General features: G+C 37.0%; 1 protein-coding gene across 4 annotated transcripts in view; it reads left to right on the top strand.

Annotated features, from left to right (window-relative positions):
• The window catches only part of LOC126826748 (GTPase IMAP family member 9), a 132,834-nt gene continuing 110,273 nt past the window's right edge, over positions 1-22,561 (top strand). For 2 of the 4 annotated variants that reach the window (XM_050555811.2, XM_050555803.2), the window contains exons 1-2: positions 1-78; positions 12,070-12,127. In XM_050555811.2, coding sequence (XP_050411768.1) covers positions 12,106-12,127 — 22 coding nt within the window. In that variant the 5' untranslated portion in view covers positions 1-78; positions 12,070-12,105. Of the gene's footprint in view, positions 79-12,069; positions 12,128-19,465; positions 20,456-22,561 lie in introns of those variants that run through there. The other 2 variants (XM_056102521.1, XM_050555820.2) reach the window with 2 other exon arrangements.

The following is a 22,561-nucleotide window of genomic DNA, read 5'->3' as shown; positions in this document are numbered from 1 at the left end:
GTATAAATATGTACGAAATCGTGAAATGAATACATTCGTTCTCTGACCATTGGTGATTAAGACGACAGACTATTACCGGTAAGTGTCTTTACTTATTTTGAAAGTTGTCACAGGGGATTAAAGGGAAGCGTGTAAACAATTACATTTTGTGTAACCATTTCACTTTATTAATAGGCGTTCACAACAAACTATATACAATGTATAAAATGTAAAAAGTAGATGTGCTTTATATCTTTCTACATTATCTCATTCCCCCGTTTCTATAGTCCCAATATCTATAAACTACGCTGAGAAAATTCTTAAAGCTAAACGATGATAAAACAAAATCGAAGTTGGCAGCAGCTAGCAACTACTAAGATTTAACACAGCAAACCATCAAATTGGCAACATCTCTATTAAACCAAGTGACACAATTCTTGGTGTTTATTTCGACTCTACTCAGGACAAAGGGAGGGTCACGGTGGCTGAGTGGGTAAGACGCTGGCTCGCTAGCCTGGAGGTCGAGTGTTCGATCCCTGGATTGGCCAAGAAAGTTCACCCAGATTTTCCGGCGTGGTTCCCCCTTGTCAGTGATGCAGAACGGAGGGCCTGACAAGGACAGCTGTCTAGTCATTCGGATGAGACGAAAAACCAAGGTCCCGTGTACACATTGGCGTGCACGTAAAAGATCCCTTGACAGTTCGAATTCGATATAAGAGTAGGCCGCAGTGCCGCTGTCCGGGCAAAATTTCTCTCATAGCACACTGTATGGCGTATGCCCGTCTTCATTAGCCCAGTTCGTTTTGTATATTACATAATTTGCTCTTTATGACGATTCTGCACTTCAGTACCTTAGAGAGACCGTCTCAATATTAATAAACCTACCAAAACCCCTCGATCACAATCGGGCAACCTCTTAATTAAGTCTTTTTCCAAAACTAACTCCGGTGATAGATCATTCGCAGCCGGTGGTCAAAATGTATGGAATTCGATATGGAAGGAAAGCAAAGGTTCAAATTTTATTCAAGCTTTTAAAATGTATCCCAAAAGGAACTTTTTAATCAAATATACAACTGAATGAATACAGTTCTAGCTGTGTGTATCAGACTTTTAGCACCTGTACTCATTTCCTCTGTGTTTTTAACGATTATGTCCTTTTGTGATTTAATGTTTTATGATTGCTGTAATTTTATTTTTAGTTGTCCTTATGTAAAGTGGCCGAGAGAGAGTTAAATTGTCCGCGCTAAATTATTTATTATTATAATTATTATTATTATTAATTGATAAATTATAATTATTATTATTATTAATTGATAAAATTATAATTATAATTAATTGATAAAATTATAATTATTATTATTATTAATTGATAAAATTATAATTATTAAATTTTATTAATTGATAAAATTATAATTATTATTAATATATACAATTATAAGTATTATTATTATTAATATATAAAATTATAATTATTATTAATTGATAAAATTATAATTATTATTAATTGATAAAATTATAATTATTATTAATATATACAATTATAATTATTATTAATTAATAAAATTATAATTATTATTATTAATTGATAAAATTATAATTATTATTATTATTAATATATAAAATTATAATTACTATTAATTGTAAAAATTATAATTATTATTAATATATAAAATTATAATTATTATTAATTAATAAAATTATAATTATTATTATTAATTGATAAAATTATAATTATTATTATTATTAATTGATAAAATTATAATTATTAATTGATAAAAATAGGAAGGTGATATAAATGTTCATTATGCCATTTTGTACGATGATTTTATAACATTGTCGATTTAGAACCGGAAAAGTCTATGCCTAGATTCTATGCGAATGGAAAAGGAAGATACAAATTATTACGTTCACTCATTTCTTTGCAAAACTAATTTACATCTGTACAAACTGAAGATCGAAGGGTTTGGTACATTTTTCTTTAATTCGACTCCGTCAATACTGATACCCCGACTACGAAGTCTAACCTACTATACCCATTCAATAACTATTATTTCTCGAATTTAGAAATCATTGCGCATTTTTATACGCCCACATTTTCATGTGGACGTATATTGTCGTCGCCCCTGTCCGTCCGCCCGTCCAAAATTGTTTGTGAACAGTCTACAGGTCACAATTTTTATCCGATTTCAATGAAACTTGAAATATAGGTTTATCACCCCAAGATCTCGGTCCATCTATCGGACCGTAACTTCATGGATTATGGCCCCTGATTGCACGAAAAATCACGTTTTTGGCTTGTGAACACTGTAGAGGTCACAATTTTTATCCGATTTTGTTGAAACTTGACATGTAAGTTTATAACACACAGATCTCGGTTCCTTTCGATATTCGCGCATATCGGACCGTAACTTCATGAATTGTGGCCCCTGATTGTACGCAAAAACGCGTTTTTGGGCTTGTGGACATTATATAGGTCATAATTTTTCTCCGATTTAAAAAACCGTGTTAATATATTACCATTACACCCTAAGGACGGCTAAGTTCGAATTTCGTGAAAATCGGCCCAAAACTGACAGACAAAATGGCCGCCCTTCGTTCTCAAATAGCGTAAAAATATGGTATATTAAGGTTGTGGACCCAATAGAGGTCACAATTTTTATCCGATTTTGTTGCAACTTGCAATGTAAGTTTATAACCCAAAGATCTCGGTTCCTTCCGATATTCGCGCATATCGGACCGTAACTTCCTGAATTATAGCCCCTGATTGTACGAAAAATCACGTTTTTAGCTTGTGGACCCTATAGAGGTCATAATTTTTTATCCGATTTAAAAAAACGTATTATTATATCACCGTTACACCCAAGGACGACTGAGTTCGAATTTCGTGAAAATTGGCCCAAAACTGACTGACAAAATGGCCGCCCCTTGTTCTCAAATACCGTAAAAATATGGTATATCAAGGTTGTGGACCCTATAGAGGTCACAATTTTTTATCCGATTTTGTTGAAACTTGAAATGTAAGTTTATAACTCAAAGATCTTGGTTCCTTTCGATATTTGCGCATATCGAATTGTAATTTCCTGAATTATGGCCCTTGATTGTAGGAAAAATCACTTTCGTTTAGCTGGTTTTCTATCCATCTCTCGAAAATGTGGGCGTATACTGCCTGGCAGCCGCTGGTCTTTTTTTAAAACAATTCTATTGGCTTAATAACATATCAAATCAATTTACAAAAATACATGCGTAGACATATGTATAGTACAATGGAATCAATAGATAGGTTTACATAAGGTGTTTTTGTGAGTCGATTAGATTAGGTTTTGATTTGCTAGTACGATTTGGTATGATTTCGATTTGATTAGCTATGGTCCACAAATGTGAAATTTGATAATTACGATTTAGTAAGACGACTGCCATCACGGACACCGATCAGAAAAACAAATATCTCTGCTAACATGACGAGGGGGCGTGTGTTTCAAGTGTAGTCCAAGTTACCTACAGAGTACAGTGACACTGCTGGCACCCAGAGGCCTAAAATTGCTTAGAGCCAGAGGTGATCTAACATTCTTGTGGACTATAAAGTTAACATTAAACACATCAAATGCGTTTTAAAAAAAACATTTTTTATAGAGAAAAACAACAATAAGCATTAAAAATTACTTACGATGTCGAACATTCCGCCATTTTGAAAACGTTAAATCTAATCGCCTAAACACCTCCTGGGACGATTAGGTCGATTTGCCTAATCAGTTGAGTTAAATCGTCTCACAAATGTAACGATTAGCATAATCAACTTGGTTCACAAATGCGTATAATAGCTAATCGGTCTAATCTAATCGGTTCACAAAAACGCCTATAGTATAGTATACGCTGTACCAGAGTGATGATACATCATACTGCCATTTTAAACTCAAATAAGGGTTTGCAGATAGTTCAAGTTCAATCTTGTTTCTTATTAGACCGGAGGCTCAGCGCGGGGGTGGGGGAGTGTCCATCAAATGGGCACAAAACCAAACCAAACTATTCTAGAGTGAAATTTTGCGTAGAATACGATGCGGAGTCGTAATCAGTCCGCCGTTGGGGCGTTTTCGAGATATTCGGGGTCAAAGGTCAAGTGGGTTCATTCGCACTGAAAGTGAATGCGTGGTCATTCTTGTATCATGAAAATAAGATGAAAATGATCGAAAGTAATCACACTTTCAATAAAAATGTAAACTGGCTACATTCACCTTTGGTCTTAGTGATCCTGGAGGTCAAAAGGTGAAATTTACCGTTTTTGCACTAGGAAGATTTAAAGCAATAAAATGTCAACGTAAAATATAAAAACTAAAGCGAAACATGTTCTAATTAATAATAGGAACATTGAAAATTAATCTTTAGGTGGTCTTAGCACCGAACTTTTACTTTGGAACGTCGAAAATGATCTTGCATAACAGAACCAAAACACTTTGAAACCTGTTACAAAAATATGTAAAAACTGTCAAATCGAAAGCTCCCCGATTTATTTTCACAACGATTGTTATACATAATGATACTAGTTATCTGAAAAACAATTGAATAGTTTCAGTGTTGGACTCCCGTCTGCAGGCCGGTTGGATTTCCGAGAATCCCAGTCTAGGAAAACCGACGTTAATCTGTTTTATGTGTTTTTTATGAATTTCGCCCGAACGTTGACGCAGATAAAACCGACGAATGCATTGTACATAGTAGTTAACAGGATGTATATGTCGTATTGGTGAATGTTAGCGGGGAAAATTTGGGCAGGATTTGTGACGCGGCCTGCAGGCTGGAGTCCATCCATGGAACTGTTCAATTGGTTTTTTTTTTCAGACAACTAGTATCATTATGTATAGCATTCGTTGTAAAACTAATTCGGAGAGATTTTAATTCAACAGTTTTTGAAACAGGCTCCGAAGCGTTTTGGTTCTGTTATGCAAGATCATTTTCGACGTTCCAAAGTAAAAGTTCGGTGCTAAGACCACCTAAAGATAAATTTTAAATGTTCCTATTATTAATTAGAACATGTTTCGCTTTAGTTTTTATATTTTACGCCGACATTTGTTACTTTAAATCTTCCTAGTGCTAAAACGGAAAATGTGACCTTTTGACCTCTGGGGTCACAAAGAACAAAAGTGAATTTAGCAAGTTTACATTTTTATTGAAAGTGTGATTACTTTCGATCATTTTCAGCTTATTTTCATGATACAGGAATGACCGGGCATTCACTTTCAGTGCAAATGAATCCATTTGACCTTTGACCCCGAATATCTCGAAAACGCCCCTACGGCGGGCTGATTACCACTCGGCATCGTATTCGACGCAAAATTTTACTCTAGAAAAGTTGGGTCTGGTTTTGTGCCCATTTGATGGACACCCCTCCGCGCTGAGCCTCCAGACTATATGTAAGCCATATAATATTCATTGGATCGTGTTGTACCTATACAATTTAATTTGAGGATGAACTATTTTGTTACAAGAATTCTAATTGGGATTTGTAAATTTGCTAATATCATTACTGTATATTCTATTTTTACACGCCCACATTTTCATGTGGACGTATTATACCGTCGCCCCTATCCGTCCGTCCACAATTTGTTTTTGGACACACTTCGGGCCACAATGTGTATCCGATTTTAACGAAACTTGAAATATAGGTATATCTCCCTAAGACCTCGTTTCCTTTTGATATTGGGATGTATCGGACCACAACTTCGTGGATTATGGCCCTTGATTGTACGACAAATCACGTATTTAGCTTGTGGACACTCTAGAGGTAAGAATTTTCACCCGATTTTGACGAAACTTAAAATGCATGGTTATAACCTAAACATCTTGGTTCCTTTCATATCGGATCGTATCTTCCTGAATTATGGCCTCTGATTGTACGAAAAATCGTGTTTTAGCTTGTGGGCCCTCTAGAGGTTACAATTATTATCCGATTTATATAACACCGTTCGAATATATCACCATTACACAACAATGTTGATTGAGTTCGAATTTCGTGAAAATCGGACTAAAACTGTCGGACAAAATGGCCGCCCCTCGTACGCAAATAGTGTAAACATCTAGTATATCAAGGTTGTGGACCCTCCAGAGGTCACAATTTTGATCTGATGATTTTGATGAAACGTGAAATGCATGTTTATATCCCACCGATCTCGGTTCGCGCATATCGGATTGCATCTTCCTGAATTATGGCCCCTAATTGTACGAAAAATCACGTTTTTAGCTTGTGGTCCCTCTAGAGGTCACAATTACTGTCCGATTTTTAAAACAAACCGTTCGAATATATCGCCGATATACCATAGTATCGGTTGAGTTCGAATTTAGTGAAAATCGGACCAAAACGACCGGGAAAAATGGTCGCCCCTAGTACGCAAATAGTGTAAACATCTGGTATATCATGGTCGTGGACCCTCTAGGGGTCACAATTTTCATCCAATTTTGATGAAACTGGAAATGCATGTTTATTACCCAAAGTTCTTGGTTCCTTTTGATATTCGCGCATATCGGATCGTAACTTCCTGAATTATGACCATTGATTGTACGACAAATCGCGTTTTTAGCTTATGGTCCCTGTAAAGGTCACAATTTTTAACCGATTATCACCCCTGATAGTTAGAAAAATCGCATGTTTAACTTGTAGATTCTCTAGAGGTCACAATTTTTTCCGATTTTAAAAACCGTTTAAATATACATTGTATCACCATACCACCATAATGAAAGTTGAATTCGAATTTCGAGAAAATCGAAATGAAACTGCCTGATTAAATGGCCGCTGTACGCAAATTGTGTCAAAGTATGTAATACGAAGGTTGTAGACCTTCTAGAGGTCACAATTTTTATCCGATTTTGATGAAACTTAAAACAATCTTTATATGCCGAGGATCTCAGTTCCTTTTGATATTTGCATATTCCCCACCATAACTTTCTGGATTATGGCCTTTGATTGTACAAGAGCATTAAGAGCATCCCAAAGGCTTTGAGAATAAGGGCATTGAATAAATAGGTGCTCTTCAGTTTCTGGCATGCTGTGACAGAAATCACATAGACCCGAAGCCACCTGTCCATATTTAAATAATCGATTATTTGTGTATATATTTAAACTGAAAATTTCAGACTTTTATATGTGTACAAATATTTCAATATTTAAATTGTGATCTTTCGATAATTTACTTATTGCAAGTTTCAAACCCCCGAAAGGGATTTTTTTCGCTAGACCTAAGTGTCTTGGCTAGATAGTTAAGGAAATCTTGTGGAATTATTGAATTTCTACTCAAGCAATGTAAAAGTGTCATTGGTTGTTTTATTATTTCAATTTGTATCTATATACGTTACTTGATTGTTATTGGAACCCTATCTCCGATTTTTGAATTGTATAAAGTATACAAGTTTGTGAAGAGTTGTTCGTAGAAATTAGTACTCTATTTTGCATATTTAGGGTTATAATTACTTCCAGATAAAAGTAAAGGGTTATATGGTGAAATGCAGAATGAAAATATGTTAAACCATGGTCTAGTATTTTATTTATCCAAACGAAGGATTAACAAGTTAAATATTCATGAATGTCTACCATTTTTAAACCACCATGAGAGAAGTCCTTACAAACCACACCCCTTTTTATTTGATCGTGTACCTCCCATAGAAAATTTGATAAAAGTTTGTTTAATTTGTCGGCAATATGGTTAGGAACAAAAAGTGACTGTAGTTGATAGGCTAGTATAAAGGCAAATGTTTTATTACATCTATTTTACCCATCAATGTCAATTTTCGTAACTTCCAATTATTTTAAAATGTTTTTTAATTCATTAAGTTTAGATTCAAAGTTCAGCTGACTACGGATTTTTGTGTCAAAGGAAAAATGAAAGCCCAAGTTGAGGACGTACATAGCGACAAACATATCAGGGATTTTCAATTTTTGAAAGGTTAACAGATAAACCTGAAATGAGTTTAACTTGATTTAAAACTTCTAATAAATGTCGTGCTGATTTATAGTCACGTAATAAACACGTGACGTCATATGCGAAAGCGATAATTTTTATTGTTGAATTACCAAATGTGATACCTGAAATATTACTATTATTTCTAATATATGTACACAATGTTTCGAGGATTAAATTGAGCAACTTTGTTGACACTATGTCTAACGCCAAACTCTATTGGGAAATAGCGGTCAGGTACAAATTGAAATTGTACATATTACAACCCTTACACACCATATCGAATGAAAACTTTTTTATTTTGTTACCTTTTTGTCACTTGCAGTATTTTGGTTAAAATCTAACTGAAAAGGTTATAGATCATGTCCAACTTATTAAATAGATGTGTTACTGTCACTCCTTTCGCCAATTTTTTTTATAAAAGTTAGGTAGGCCTATTCTCGACACGACGTATATAGTATGGGAGAACGGGGCAGGTTCGGCCTCGGGGCCATGTGTCAAATTGAAATTATATACACACCTCGTTTTAATCATTTCATCTTTTGGATGTCCGAGTTTTCGATCTCACCCAAGTTATCCCCGTAAATGCGAGTTGAGTTCCTTTGTACAAATTACAACCCTTACACACCATATCCAATGAAAAATATTTTATTTTGATACCTTTTGACCACTTTCCGAGTTTTGTGTTTTCGTATAGGCCAAAATACAAAACTCGGAAAACTGTGATATTCGATTATAACTGCCATATTGCATTATTTTGGTTAAAATATAACTGAAAAGTTACAGATTATGTCCAACTTATTAAATAGATGTATTACTACAACTACTTTCGCCAATTTTAAAAAAATAATATTTTTGATAAATTTTCCAACTTTTTCTCTTTCCGAGTTTTATGATTTGACTCGATTGAAAACACAAAACTCGGAAATGTCGGAAAAAATTGTCGGAAAAAATTGTCCGACTTTTTTGTTTGAATAGAAAACTCGGAAAATATTTTCCGACTTTTCAGTTTGAAACAAAAAGTCGGACAATTTTTTCCGAGTTTTGTGTTTTCAATCGAGTCAATTCATAAAACTCGGAGAGGAGAAAAGTTGGAAAATATTTTCCGAGTTTTCCGAGTTTTGTACCTGACCGGAAATAGCCTTGATGTATAATCGCACATTTTTTATATTTTTGTACAATGTTTTGATACACCTAATGAAATTTCGTTTGAAACCTAAATAGCGCAAACCTTCTAACATATAAAGTGTGCTAGTGCTATGGAATCGAATGCATTAGTGAAGTCGAAAGCCAAGCTGACGCAATCATCTAAAATTCTTACATTGTCATAAATATGTAGCCCGACACAAAGGCGGTTTGACTTTGGCTTGACAAGTTTTTCCAAAACAGTTTTCACTCTTATACAGAGAACTTTACTGGCTATTTTAACATCCACATTAATTAAAGTTATCGATCTCCAGTAATTTAATTTATTCTTTTTGAGTTTAGAAATTAGTTTTATAATAGATTGACGCTGGCTTCCCGAGAGGCATTCCTGTTCAATGCCCTCATTCAATGAGTCCAGAACAGATGAGCGCATTGAAGGTCAAAAGCACGAGTAAAATTCCGCAGTCAGTCCATCATTAACCGGAGCAGAACCAAACTTAGAAGAGTCTACTGCACGCTTGCTTATCCAACTTATGCTCTAAACAGTCAGCCTTGTAATCGTCAAGACATGAAGTTGAATTCGACTTCTTAATATATTTTGGAATTCCATTTTTATTAGTGGTTTTCACAGAAAACAATTGTTTATAAAACCTCTCGATTTCTCTCATTACCTCATTAGGATCATCAATAATTTCATTATTGGAGGCATTAAACAATTTACTTAATGTAAAAGCAGTCTGTTTTTGTTTTTCAAGATTTAGGAAACATGTAGTATTTTTGTCACCTTCAGCGTAAAACTTGACTTTAGCTCGTATTAAAGCACCTTCACTTTCATCTCTACACAAGGTTTCCTGTCTTTCCTTAACATGTTCGAACTGTATGATCTTTGATTACTTCCTTCGAGGGTCGATTCTAGATGTTCGTGTTCTTTTAGTATGGATTGCTTCAGTGGTTGTATTTTTGTCCCCCGCCTTTCGAGGAAAGCAGGAGACTATTAAAATGGGTTCGTCCGTCTGTCTGTCCGTCACATTTGGGACACAATATCTCTTTTTCTAATTGAGCTAGAATGTTCAAACTTGGTGTAGGTGTTTAATAGGCCAATGCCTTGATGGAGTTCGAAGATGAGCATTTTCTGCTTAGGGTAGATAGAGATAAGCAATTTGATTGGTTAATTCTTTGGGACACGATAACTTTAGTTCTAATTAAGTGAGAGTGGTGAAATTTGGTATATAGTTTTATTACATCAATACCTTGACTAAGTTTGATAATGAGCATTTTCTGCTCAGGGTAAGCAGAGCGATAAGCAATTTGATTGGTCGAGACTTTGGAACACAATAACTCTCATTCTATTTGAACTAGAATGTTCACACTTGACGTAGGTGTTTATTAGGTGAATGGCTTGACGGAGTTAGAAGATGAGAATTTTCTGCTTAGTGTAAGTAGAGATAAGCAATTTGATTGGTTGATGCTTTGGGACACGATAATTTTAATTCTAATTAAGTTAGAGTGAGGATACTTGATGTATAGTTTTATGACATCAATACCTTGACTAAGTTCGATAATGAACACGTCTTTCTGCTCAGGGTAAGCAGGGCGATAAGCAATTTGATTGGCCTTCTAATTGAGGTAGAAAGTCCAAACTTGGTGTAGGCGTTCATTAGGTGAATGCCTTGATCTAGTTCGATGATAAGCAGACATAAGCAATCTGATTGGTTGGCTTTGGGACACGATAACTTTGGTTATCATTAAATGAAAGTGATGAAACTCCGAGTATAGATTCTTTATATCATTACCTTGACTAAGTTCGATGGTGAGAATTGTCGCCTTCAGCGTAAAACTTGACTTTAGCTCGTATTAAAGCACCTTCACTTTCATCTCTACACAAGGCTTCCAGTATTTCCTTAACATGTTCAAACTGTATGATCTTCGATTACTTCCTTCGAGGGTCGATTCTAGATGTTCATGTTCTTTTAGTATGGATTGCTTCAGTGGTTGTATTTTTGTCCCCCGCCTGTGATGAAACTCCGAGTATAGATTCATTATAGCATTACCTTGACTAAGTTCGATGATGAGAATTTTCTGCTGAGGCCAAGGAGAGATAAGCAATTTGATTGGTCAAGACTTTGGAACATAACAACTCTACTTTTAATTGAGGTAGAATGTTTAAACTTGAAGTAAATGTCTATTAATTATGCGAATGTCTTGTCTGAATTCAATGATTAACATTTCGAGCTAAAGCTAAGCAGAGCAAAGCAATTTTTTGCAAGATAACTTTTAATCTATCTGATAGTGAGTGATGAAACTTCGTGTATAGTTGATAATCAGTTTGATTGCTTGATACTTTTGAAAAAAAATAAATGTGCGATAAATTAAAATGTGTCGTATATTTATTTTGGGATTTCGACGGGGGACATCAGCCTCACTTTTGGCTTGTGTATTGCTCATTTCTATTCCCAGGGCTTATTGAATCTCTGATACCATTTTCCATATGTTGTTGACTTGAGGCAAGTGAAAGCATTTCTGACTTGAGCTGATCCCTTTCTAACACTAATGCCTCCATCTTTTCCTTTTCTTTTGAAAGTGATGTCTTTAGTTCAGTGATATTTCAACTTTGATTTCTTTACATAAATCTGATCATATTTGGTCCAGTGAAATTCGTAACGATTCATCAAGGATAGCTCGAGTCACAATCTGTTCTTGAATGGATGACCAAATGTTTTGTATTTGTGCCAGGTCAGTCCCGAATAATTCGTCCTCCGAGGAACTAGTCACATGTATTCTCTTTACCTTTGGTTTATTTGAGACGGTTTGTTTGACTCATGGCTGACTTGATTACAGGTAACGTCAAGGTGACAATGAACACGGTATAATTGTCATTTATAAATAGACAATATGGTTTGATCTCAACCACTGTGTTTCTTCTAAGATCTTCAAATCTATATAGTCTTCAACAACCCAAAGATTTGTTCTATATACACTTTTAAGAGCTATTTTACTTTTCTAGGTGATATAACATCAGAACCCCACAAAATATCAGACGATGGCTTCTGGCGACCGTGAGGGTAAGTTGACAAAATATATGTATATATATATTTATTATATATCCGAAAATAAGGGTTGTTGGGTGACCGAATGGTTAATCCGTGTACATTGCATCATAAGGTCTGACAGTAAGTCAAGTAACATGGTTTCGATTCCCGCATGTACGTGACAAAACGTAGGTTCGCTTGTCCAACCTCTTGGGTTTTCTCCCGTTTCTCCGGTTTACACCCACTGTTAATAAAGACCCTTACGCGCATGCGAATTATTGAAATAAAATTGAACCATATGTCAGTCCAGAAATGACCTGGTTTGTGTCGAATGGACGTTAAGCCTCATTTCTCGCTCTCCAACTAGAAGATCTCCCATTCAGACCAATAATAGCTGCCCGTGTTACCCTGCTTAAGCCGTACCTGCCAAATCTATAAATGACAGATTTTGTTAATACATTGCCCTAAAATCCAAATTATGGCGACTTTTACACGTCACCATGGATGTTTGTAACATATATATGGCAACATTTTCAGTGAAAAGAAAAGAATTTAAAAATACAAGGTGGAGAATGAATTAAGCAGGTGCAAACGACTGTCGTTCAATTTGAACTTTTCGCGTATTTCACAGAGCATAATTGATTAGAAATTTACAATAAAAACTTTAAAAAGGTGTAAATCACTTTATATACACGCATATCATGGATTCCACCGTGACGGAATATTCAGTGGCTGTTAAATATAGTAACAGTATATCCCATTGGGGATTTTATAAGATGGGGGGATATATGAGGAATAATTAAAAATCCTATTCTTTAAATGGCATTTAGTAATTGGAACATAATCAAATAACACACTATTTATGGATAACAATTACTCTGGTTTATTTCACTGCGACGTTTCAACAAGATTTCACAAGTAGTTATCAAGCATATAACACAAATATATGTGAAATCTTGTTGTGAAACGTCGCAGTGAAATAACCATAGTAATTGTTATCCATAAATAGCGTGTTATTTAATTAAGAATCCTGTTGGACTCTTTATATCAGATGCATTTTATGAAATAAGATCTATAACATTATGTGACGGAATTACCCACTTTGACAATACCCAAATGGAAACTATGTGTTTATTATTAAATCTGTGAATCGAAAGGTTTTATGGCTTGTGATATTTCAAAAATATCTAGCTCTGAAAATATGAACACAAATTTTTTATAAACAAATCATCCCAAAGAAGTGTGATTGGTTGCGTAAAACATGCGTGACGTAATTACGTTTCACATTGTGACGGAATTACAGTGCAGACATTGCGCCAGGCTGAATATAACTGATCAGCAGGGAGATAATATCAACCCAAATTAACAGTTTTTTTAACCGACGTTTACTTTCAAAAAATAGATTTTAACAATTGCGTTTCTTTTTTATAATCCCGAATGAAAAGTTTATTTTCTGTTATGATAAAAGTGAATCTAAAATTAAAATAGTTCTATAACGATATCGGAAGTTTCGCAACAGGATTCATGAAACCTCAGTTTTTCAGACTTGACACCTAATCCAGTCCTCTGCTAATTTTGGGCCCCCCTTATCACTATAACCCCATCCACATGTATTACAGTTCCAAACGCGACTATCTCTATCTGTCTCCTTTGAGTGGTTCCTGTTTTCCTTGTCTGTAACACCGCGTGTTTCACCGATGTATTTAGCATTTGCTTTCCTACATTCCGGATCACTCTTGGACGAATTAACGGCTTCAGTTAAATTTTATGCATCGTACACCACCGCTGCTCTGGCCATTACCAGTCTGTGGACGATACGCGTGACATTTCCACCTATTCCGTCATTCGGGCCTTTACCATGACTTGTTGCAAAGTAGTTCTAATTCAGCTGTACAGCATTGTGTTCCTGAAGTTTGGCAAGTAACGTAAATATATATTTCTTTTTGATGTATTGACTGAAAGGACCGTCTGTCCATATGCAAATCTTGTTAACGGTCGGGATGTTATCAGTAATGATATCGAACATGATAGAAGCGAAAGCAGCAACGCGTTCTTGTCATGACTTAAGTTACCGCAAGACAGCTTCTCGTTTCTGTAAGTGATCATCACTGTGTAAACTGTAACTAGTCCGGTCGTCAAACCCAATATTTCGAGTGAACCTGGAAATTGTCTACAAAGGTTTTTTTATGATTGATTTTAGTAGTCTCTGGTGTCCTCTTTCAGAATCTGCCGTTTTAAGAAATTCAAGATTGCTTCCAGGGCGGCCGCCATTTCAAATATTTAGAGACAGACTATATATTTCTGGACCACGGAGCATATGAGTGATACGATAAATCCACATACATGCCTATCATGAGCCGGTCCTGAAAAGGGGGGCACAAGTTGATTTTTTTTAACATTTAGCAAAACAAATTCTGCCCAAAAACGACGAAAATAAAACCCACAAAACTAGGCAATATTTAGTTTAATCCTTTGGTCGTGTGCCTGGTTGCAACCTCCGACAGCACAAGCGCAAAATACATTATATGCCATCTCTCGTGCATCTACAAGCAAGCGTACTGCAACGGGTGTCACTCATTCATTGAGCAAGACTACGTGGTTTGGTGGGGATGATGACGATACATTTCCAGTTTTGGATGACTATACCCTCCAGTGTGTTTCAGGCATCGATGCTCATGCAGATTGATGCCTGAAACACGCTGGAGGGTATAGGCATCCACAACTGGAAATATATCATCATCATCATCAATGACTTTCTTGGTCCTAAACACATACGGTTAGATACCACAATTATCATCCTAGACTAAATACTATGGAAGTTATAGAGGATTATTTGAAATGGTGGCCGACTTGGAAGCCATCTTGAATTTCTCAAAACGCTCAAGGGTGATCAAGCATAAAAAAACTTTGTAGACAATTTCCAGGTTCAGTCATAGTTCTGCCGGACATGCGCGCACTGGATCACGTCTTGCCATATACATGTGCAATTTTCTGCAAAATCCTTTTGGAGCAGACACTACTCTGAGATTTCTCCATTTGATATGGACTTCGTGTGTTTATAGCATCCTACTTGTTTATCCTTGATGTACGAGTGTCAGATGAACTTGGGGAGCTGCAGAGCTAATTCGTCGAACGTCGTACGAAGGGTTTTGTTTCTTGACCTTTTGAACAAATCCATCAGTATCTCCCCACTGGTACCAAGAAAACTCTTTGTCGACCTGAACAGCATTTTGAAATGTTTTCTCAAATAACTTGCCGTCGCAATAATTACTACAGTTGTTGTTAAGACATACATTTCTCAATGTTGACATCACAAACACAAACGACTGTAACATCTGCTTGGAATACAAGGGGACAACAGTTGGGTATCTCCGATGAAGTGATTCTAATAGAAGCACGATATTGTTGTGCAATTTACAACCGCAAACATTTTGATGCATCTGGGATGATAAGAGCATCCATCTTGGTCGAAGTGACGAAAACTTTGATTTGTCAATCAAACTTGTAGCTGTAGGATTATCTTCCAAGAAGCACCTGTAGGTCTCAATTAGCGTAGTAACTAAATGTCGTTTCTCTTTGTGATATTTGTAGCCAAGTTGGCCTGTCTTTCAGTGATATAAAATCTGCTTTACCCGGCATCATCCTCGAGACAGAGCCGCGCTCATGAAAGTCAACCACTTTCTGCTCCAATTAGGATGGAACACTGTCCTTTGCTCTTGGTAGGCAAGCTTGAAGATCTAGAATTTCGCATGTCATTATCTTAACTAAAGATACTCTTTTCCTTGGACTTTTTGGTAGGGCCTAGTGAAGCCATTGTTTTGTAACAGGCCCGAGTCACGGTACCATTTGCATCCACAACCTCATCATTGGCATTTCCCATTCGGTGATTTCGTACAGCAAAACTATTTCTTTTCCTTAAATCACTGAGCTGTTTTTGTCTCTTGGCGGATCTGGCATTTTTCTTCCGTTCCCTATCCACGCGTTTATGAGTTTCGTAATCCACCCGATGTATAGCTGACTTCAAATTTTCTCTCCGTTTCTGTCGTCTCTCTGCAGCAGTTTTGGCCATACCTGAAAGCAAATATGAATCTATAAGCTTATGATACAAGGATCTAAATACGTTTATGAAATATTTACTTAAAGCTTATCTTGAATTTCGAAAAAATATTTAAATCCGTCACGAAAAGGATGGGTAATTCCGTCCCGTTGGGAAAATGTAATTCACACATTAATTTGGTAGTTCTATTTGTGACCAGTGAAATTTTAGAACACACTTCAATACTGACATATGTTCCCAAAATGGAAATGAGTTTTTATAGAAATATGCCTAATATTAACATTTTTAGAAAAAATAAATATCATATTTTGTGTGACGGAATTACACCAATCGGTGAAAATGTAGACAACATTTACCAATTACGAAATGATATTGTATCACACATAATTAGTGTGGTATGACATGTCATCAAAACAGCTCCCGTAGGATTTGTATGCTAAAATGTTGGGGTTCAAATTTTCCGATCCCTTGACCCTTCTGGGAGGGGCATTTTTGAAATCGGGACGAGAACATGGCTATCTCCGCCGATAATGGTTGGATTTTCATGATCTCAAGTCCATTATCATGTTTTTCGTCATGCCAATCCAATACACTTAAAGTGATTGGAAGTAGTTTTCATTGACTTCCGGTGTGGAATACCAATTTCCGGTGTCAAACTCGGATTGATTTCAGCCAATGATCTTTGGATTTTCATGATCTGAAGTTCATTCTGTTTTGTTTTGTTTTGTTTTTTTAAATCATGCCAACCTCATCTATAATACTCTTAAAGCGAATGGAAGTAGTTTCCATTGACTTCCGATGGGAAGTACTAATTTCCGGTGTCAAATTAGGATTCATTTCAGCCAATAATCTTTGGATTTTCATGATGTGAAGTTCATTCTGGGTGATTTTCTTCATCATGCCGACCCCGTGTATGATACACTTCAAGCGAATGGGAGTATTTTTTTATTGATTTCCGGTGGGGAATACCAATTCCCGGTGTCAAACTCTGATCGATTTAAGTTTGATTGGCTTCTGAGTTGATTAGCATGGTGAATGTCACTTGTAGGCCAAGGAGTTTCTGCATTTTTAATGATTACTTCATACTTTGACGTACAGCCATAGCATAAGTGATGAGAACTTTGGGTGGTGTAGCCTGTGCTATATCATCCAGGCTAGCATATGACACTGGTTGAGCCTTTGCTCCTTCAACAGCATATCCTAGCCTGTTTGATACAGCAAAGGCTACACCACACAGGGTTCTCATCATTGAGAAACTCTTAGATCTTGCATCTGTAGCTGAGAGTTACTGACGGGAAGCACGTGTTTGGTCACGTGAAGCCGATGCCCTCGCAATTCTCATGGACCTTGCCTCCCGGAGTCGTCTTGGTATTCGTGCTCTCTCTGGGAGAGAGAGAGATTTGCTTTCACTGACTCGTGCTGCAATGTCGCCCCATATCACAGGAACAAAGTACATCGCGATACGCGACAAGTCGTACCTAACCCGATCCTTGAACCTTCCTGCCATTTAACGACAACGACTGGCAGCTGGAAAAAGCCATTTATGTTCCTGTGCCGAATTTTGATCTGCCTGTAGGGTTGTGCAGGAGGACGAGGATGATGAATAACTGATGTATTTATTTCCAAGATAGGATCTTTTTATTTCGTTTCTGGCGACTTCTGGCATGTTAAGATTCTTTTGTTTTTGATATTAAACTTGTTTACTTGTTGCATGATTACAAAAACCCCAGAATGAACTTCAGATTATGAAAATCCAACCATTGTTAGTCCAAATTGCCATGGACTCGGTCAGAGGGGTCAGGATTTTAAAAAGCCCCCCCCCCCCAAGACGGGTTAAGGGTCGAAAAATAGGAACCCTAGAATGGGGTCCGCATGATGAACAAACTCCAGAATGAACTTTAGATCATGAAAATCCAAAGATTATCGGCTGAAATCAATCCGAGTTTGACACCGGAAATTGGTATTTCCCACCGGAAGTCAATGGAAACTACTTCAGTTCGCTTTAAGTGCATCATAGATGGGGTCGGCATGATGAACAAAAAACAGAATGAACTTCAGATCATGAAAATTCAAAAATTATTGGCTGAAATCAATCCGAGTTTGACACCGGAAATTGGTATTCCCCACCGGAAGTCAATGAAAACTACTTCCAATCGCTTAAAGTATATCACAGATGGCTTCGGCGTTGTGAAAAAACACGAGAATGAACTTCAGATCATGAAAATCCAAAGATTATTGGCGGAGATAGCCATGTTCTCATCATAGGGGGTCAAGGGGTCGGAAAATTTGAACCACAACATTTTTTGATGGCTTGGTCCATCAACCCAAAACAACAAAAAAAATCAATTTTAGCATACCAAATCCTACGGGATGACAAGTCATACTACACATAAGGAAAAGATTGATACCTATTTCGGAAGAAAAGCCTCGAAAATTCGTATTTGGCGTGTTTAGTTTATTTAGCAGAAGCGTGACATCGTCGCGCGTATAGATCGCCGTTAACGCGTCAAAATTAAAACCCAGATAAAAATGGTCGCTTAAAATGATAAAAGTTACATTACAATCAAAATCATGCGAAATTACCCAGTTCAAAAACGTCATTCCCATGTTCCTGTTATCGTGGAATTCATGATATGTGTTTTACGTCTATAGGAGCCACGGTGGATAAGTGAATAAGAAGCTGGCTCGCTAGCCTGGAGGTCGCGGGTTCGATCCCGGTGTTTGCCCAGAAAGTTCATCAGGATTTTTCGGCGTGGTGTCCCCTTGTCAGTGGTGCAGAACGAAGGGCCGACAAGGACAGCTTTGTAGTCGTTCGGATGGGACGAAAACCGCAGGCCCCGTGTACACATTGGAGAGCACGTAAAAGATCCCTTGGCAGTTGGAATTCGATATAAGAGTAGGTCGTAGCGCCCCTGTTCGGGCACAATTTCCGTCATAGCATACTGTATGACGTATGCCCGTCTTCGTTAGCCCAGTCAAAGTAGAGCGGTAGGACGTTAAGCCCCATTTCATTTCTATTTTCTTCTATGTTAACGTTCCCAAGAACGGGGTACAAATGTAGAAGACGAATATATACATTTAATAAGATATAGTTTTTATGTATTAAATGTAGAAGATGAATATATACATTTAATAAGATATAGTTTTTATAAATTAAAGATTACATTTTTAAACGGGTAAGCTTGCACGAGAACATGTGATATCACTTCTCATTTCAGCAGTACACACACCTAAGAAAGTTGTGTTGTACTTTTGCATCTTCGGATTTCAGTCTCGATTTACCAGAGTGTTATGACAGCTGTTCTGTTTTTCAGAAATTAGGGTAGTTTTGGTCGGGAAAACTGGTAAAGGTAAAAGTGCATTGGGAAACAGTTTACTGCAGTCTAAGTCATCTTTCCATTCATCATCGACGGGTGGATCTGTTACATCCAAGTGTAGCATCGGTCATCTGGATATGCAGAACGGCAAGAGGTTGGTTGTAGTTGACACGCCGGGTTTGTTCGATACTCGGGTTAGCAACGCAAAAACATCAAAAGAATTGATTCGCTGCGTTACTCTTGCATGCCCTGGGCCACATGCCTTCTTGTTTGTTCTGAGTATTGATAGATTTACCACAGAAGAACTGAATACGGTAGAACATCTACAAAAATTGTTTGGAGAAGATGTAATGAAGTTCGTCATCGTCGTCTTTAACCATAAAGACTCGTTAGAGTATGAGGAGAAAACCCTTAAAGAGCACATACAATCATCACCACCAGAGCTACAAAGTCTAATCGCCAGATGTGGCGGCCGAACTACAACGATTAATAACCGTATTCCACCTAAATCAAATGAGGACGATATTAATGCAATTTTACGTTTGGTAGAACAGACCACACTTTCTAATGGAGGTAAATACTACACCGAAAAAATGTTTGAAGCAGCTGACAAGGTTTTCCGAAATAGAATAAACGAATTGGAAGCAGAATTGACCAGAAAAGGTATAAAACTAAAGGAGTATGAAATTAAAGAGAAGGTTCAAAAGGAGGTCGAAGAAAATGATGGTCTTCTAGTGACAGTCGCTAAATGTATAGACAAGGTACTTGATAAATCTAGTAAAGCACTTAAAGGTGTGTGGAACACGATAACAAGCTGGTTTTAAATAACAAGGCATTGTTGTTGTCTTAACTTTGTAGTTTTTAAAGCATTGAATTATTTCTTTTTTCGTTAATGGGCGGTGGATTGTATAAAACGAGTGTAAAAATTCATATTTGTAATAAATAGTGAAGATATTTCATATTTGTAATAAATGATCTGTAAACTTACTACTGGTCTGTATGTTTAATTAAACCCTTAGTAAAATACAAGAGTATATTGTACAATCCATCAAAATGGGCAATCGCATGTTTAATTGAAACCTGGGTAGCGCAATCGACCACGAAGGACACCCTGCATGTTTAGTTAAATCTTACAGATAACAATTGCAGTCTCAAAGTGCCTACACCATATCGTGTACTGCAATTCGGTAAGACAAATGAAATGAAATGGGGTTTAAGTGTCCTACTGTTCTGCTCCGACTGGACTAATGCAGAACGGGGTAAGGCAGTTGTGTACAGAAAATGACATTGTATGTTTGGTCATAGTTGCTGTTATCAATCATTGGCCGTGTGCTGGAATACAGATATATATACAGAAACATCGTCGCATGGTGAAAATATCTCTACATATTTGGTCATAGTTGCTTTATCCATCGTGAGTCAAGTTATTTCGGTAGAAGCATATGATATAATTATATTTCAATGTTTCGCTTGGGTATAGGGTGTCTTTAACAGTGGAAGAAACCAGGGGACTTGGTCAAAACCCACGAGGTTATGCAATCGAATCTACTCCCTATCACGTACACGTGTGGGATTGAAACCACGCCACCTTGTGTTCTAAAAGAGGATCACGTGGCCAAGTGGGTAAGACGCTGGCTCGCTAGCCTGGAGGTCCGGTGTTCGATCACTGCATTGGCCTGGAAAGTTCATCCAGATTTTCCAGCGTGGTTTCCCCTTGTCAGTGATGCAGGACGGAGGGCCTGACGCAGATAGCTGTCTAGTCGTTCGTATGGGACGAAAAACCGAGGTCTCGTGTACACATTGGCGTGCACGTAAACGATCCCTTGGCAGTTGGAATTCGATATAAGAGTAAACCGTAGTGTCGGTGCCCGGACAAAATTGTCCTCATAGCACACTGTATGGCGTATGCCCGTCTTCATTAGCCCAGTTTAGGAGCAGAACAGTCGGACGTAAAACCCAATTTCATTTCATTTGTGTTCTAAAACTCGTTGAACCTTTGCGCCCCCACCACCTTTCAGTCTCTTTTCATTTTCACGAAACAATAACACTACTCTATATCGTGCTACGATTGAAATTGTGGTTTTAATCGTGGAGTAATAGTAGTGATCATATCAGGTCTTATCATGTATAGAGTTCAGTCGTAGCAATCGTGTTGGCCGTATCGAAACGTATCTGTACGTAACATACCCTGAACTCAATAGGGACAATAGTATCATAATGTATCGTACGACACTGGGAACCTGGCGGCCTTAACAAGGAGAGATACTCTCTTTGATCAATATGTCAATGGGACCACCTGCATAACAAACCAGCGGCTGCCAGGCGGGATACGCCCACATTTTGCAAGAGATGGATAGAGAACAAGCTAAAAACAACCAGCGGCTGCCAGGCAGGATACGCCCACATTTTCGAGAGATGGATAGAGAACAAGCTAACAAGAAAGTGTTTTTTCCTACAATCACTGGCAATAATTCAGGAAATTACAACTCGATATGCACGAATATCGAAAGGAACCGAGATCATTTGGTTATAATCATACATTTCAAGTTTCAACAAAATCGGATAAAAATTGTGACCTCTATAGTGTCCACAACCTTGATATACCATATTTTTACGCTATTTGAGAACGAACGGCGGCCATTTTGTCTCTCAATTTTGGGCCAATTTTCACGAAATTGGAACTCAGTCGTCCTTAGGGTGTAACGGTGATATGATAATATGTTTTTTTTTAAATCGGATAAAAATTATGACTTCTATAGGCTCCACAAGCTAAAAACACGATTTGTCGAACAATCTGGGACCATAATTCAGGAAGTTACGGTCTGATATGCGCGAATATCGCAAGGATCCGAGATCGTTGGGTTATAAACTTACATGTCAAGTTTCAACAAAATCGGATAAAAATTGTGACCTCTATAGGGTCCACAACCTATAGGGTCCTTAGGGTGTAACGGTGATATAATAATACGTTTTTTTTAAATCGGATAAAAATTATGTCCTCTATAGGGTCCACAAGCTAAAAACATGATTTTTCGTACAATCAGGGGCCATAATTCAGGAATTTACAGTCCGATATGCGAGAATATTGAAAGG

This window comes from Patella vulgata, chromosome 7 (genome assembly GCF_932274485.2).
Source record: "Patella vulgata chromosome 7, xgPatVulg1.2, whole genome shotgun sequence".
NCBI classification, from domain to species: domain Eukaryota; kingdom Metazoa; phylum Mollusca; class Gastropoda; family Patellidae; genus Patella; species Patella vulgata.
This window is presented reverse-complemented; position numbering and strand designations above follow the sequence as displayed.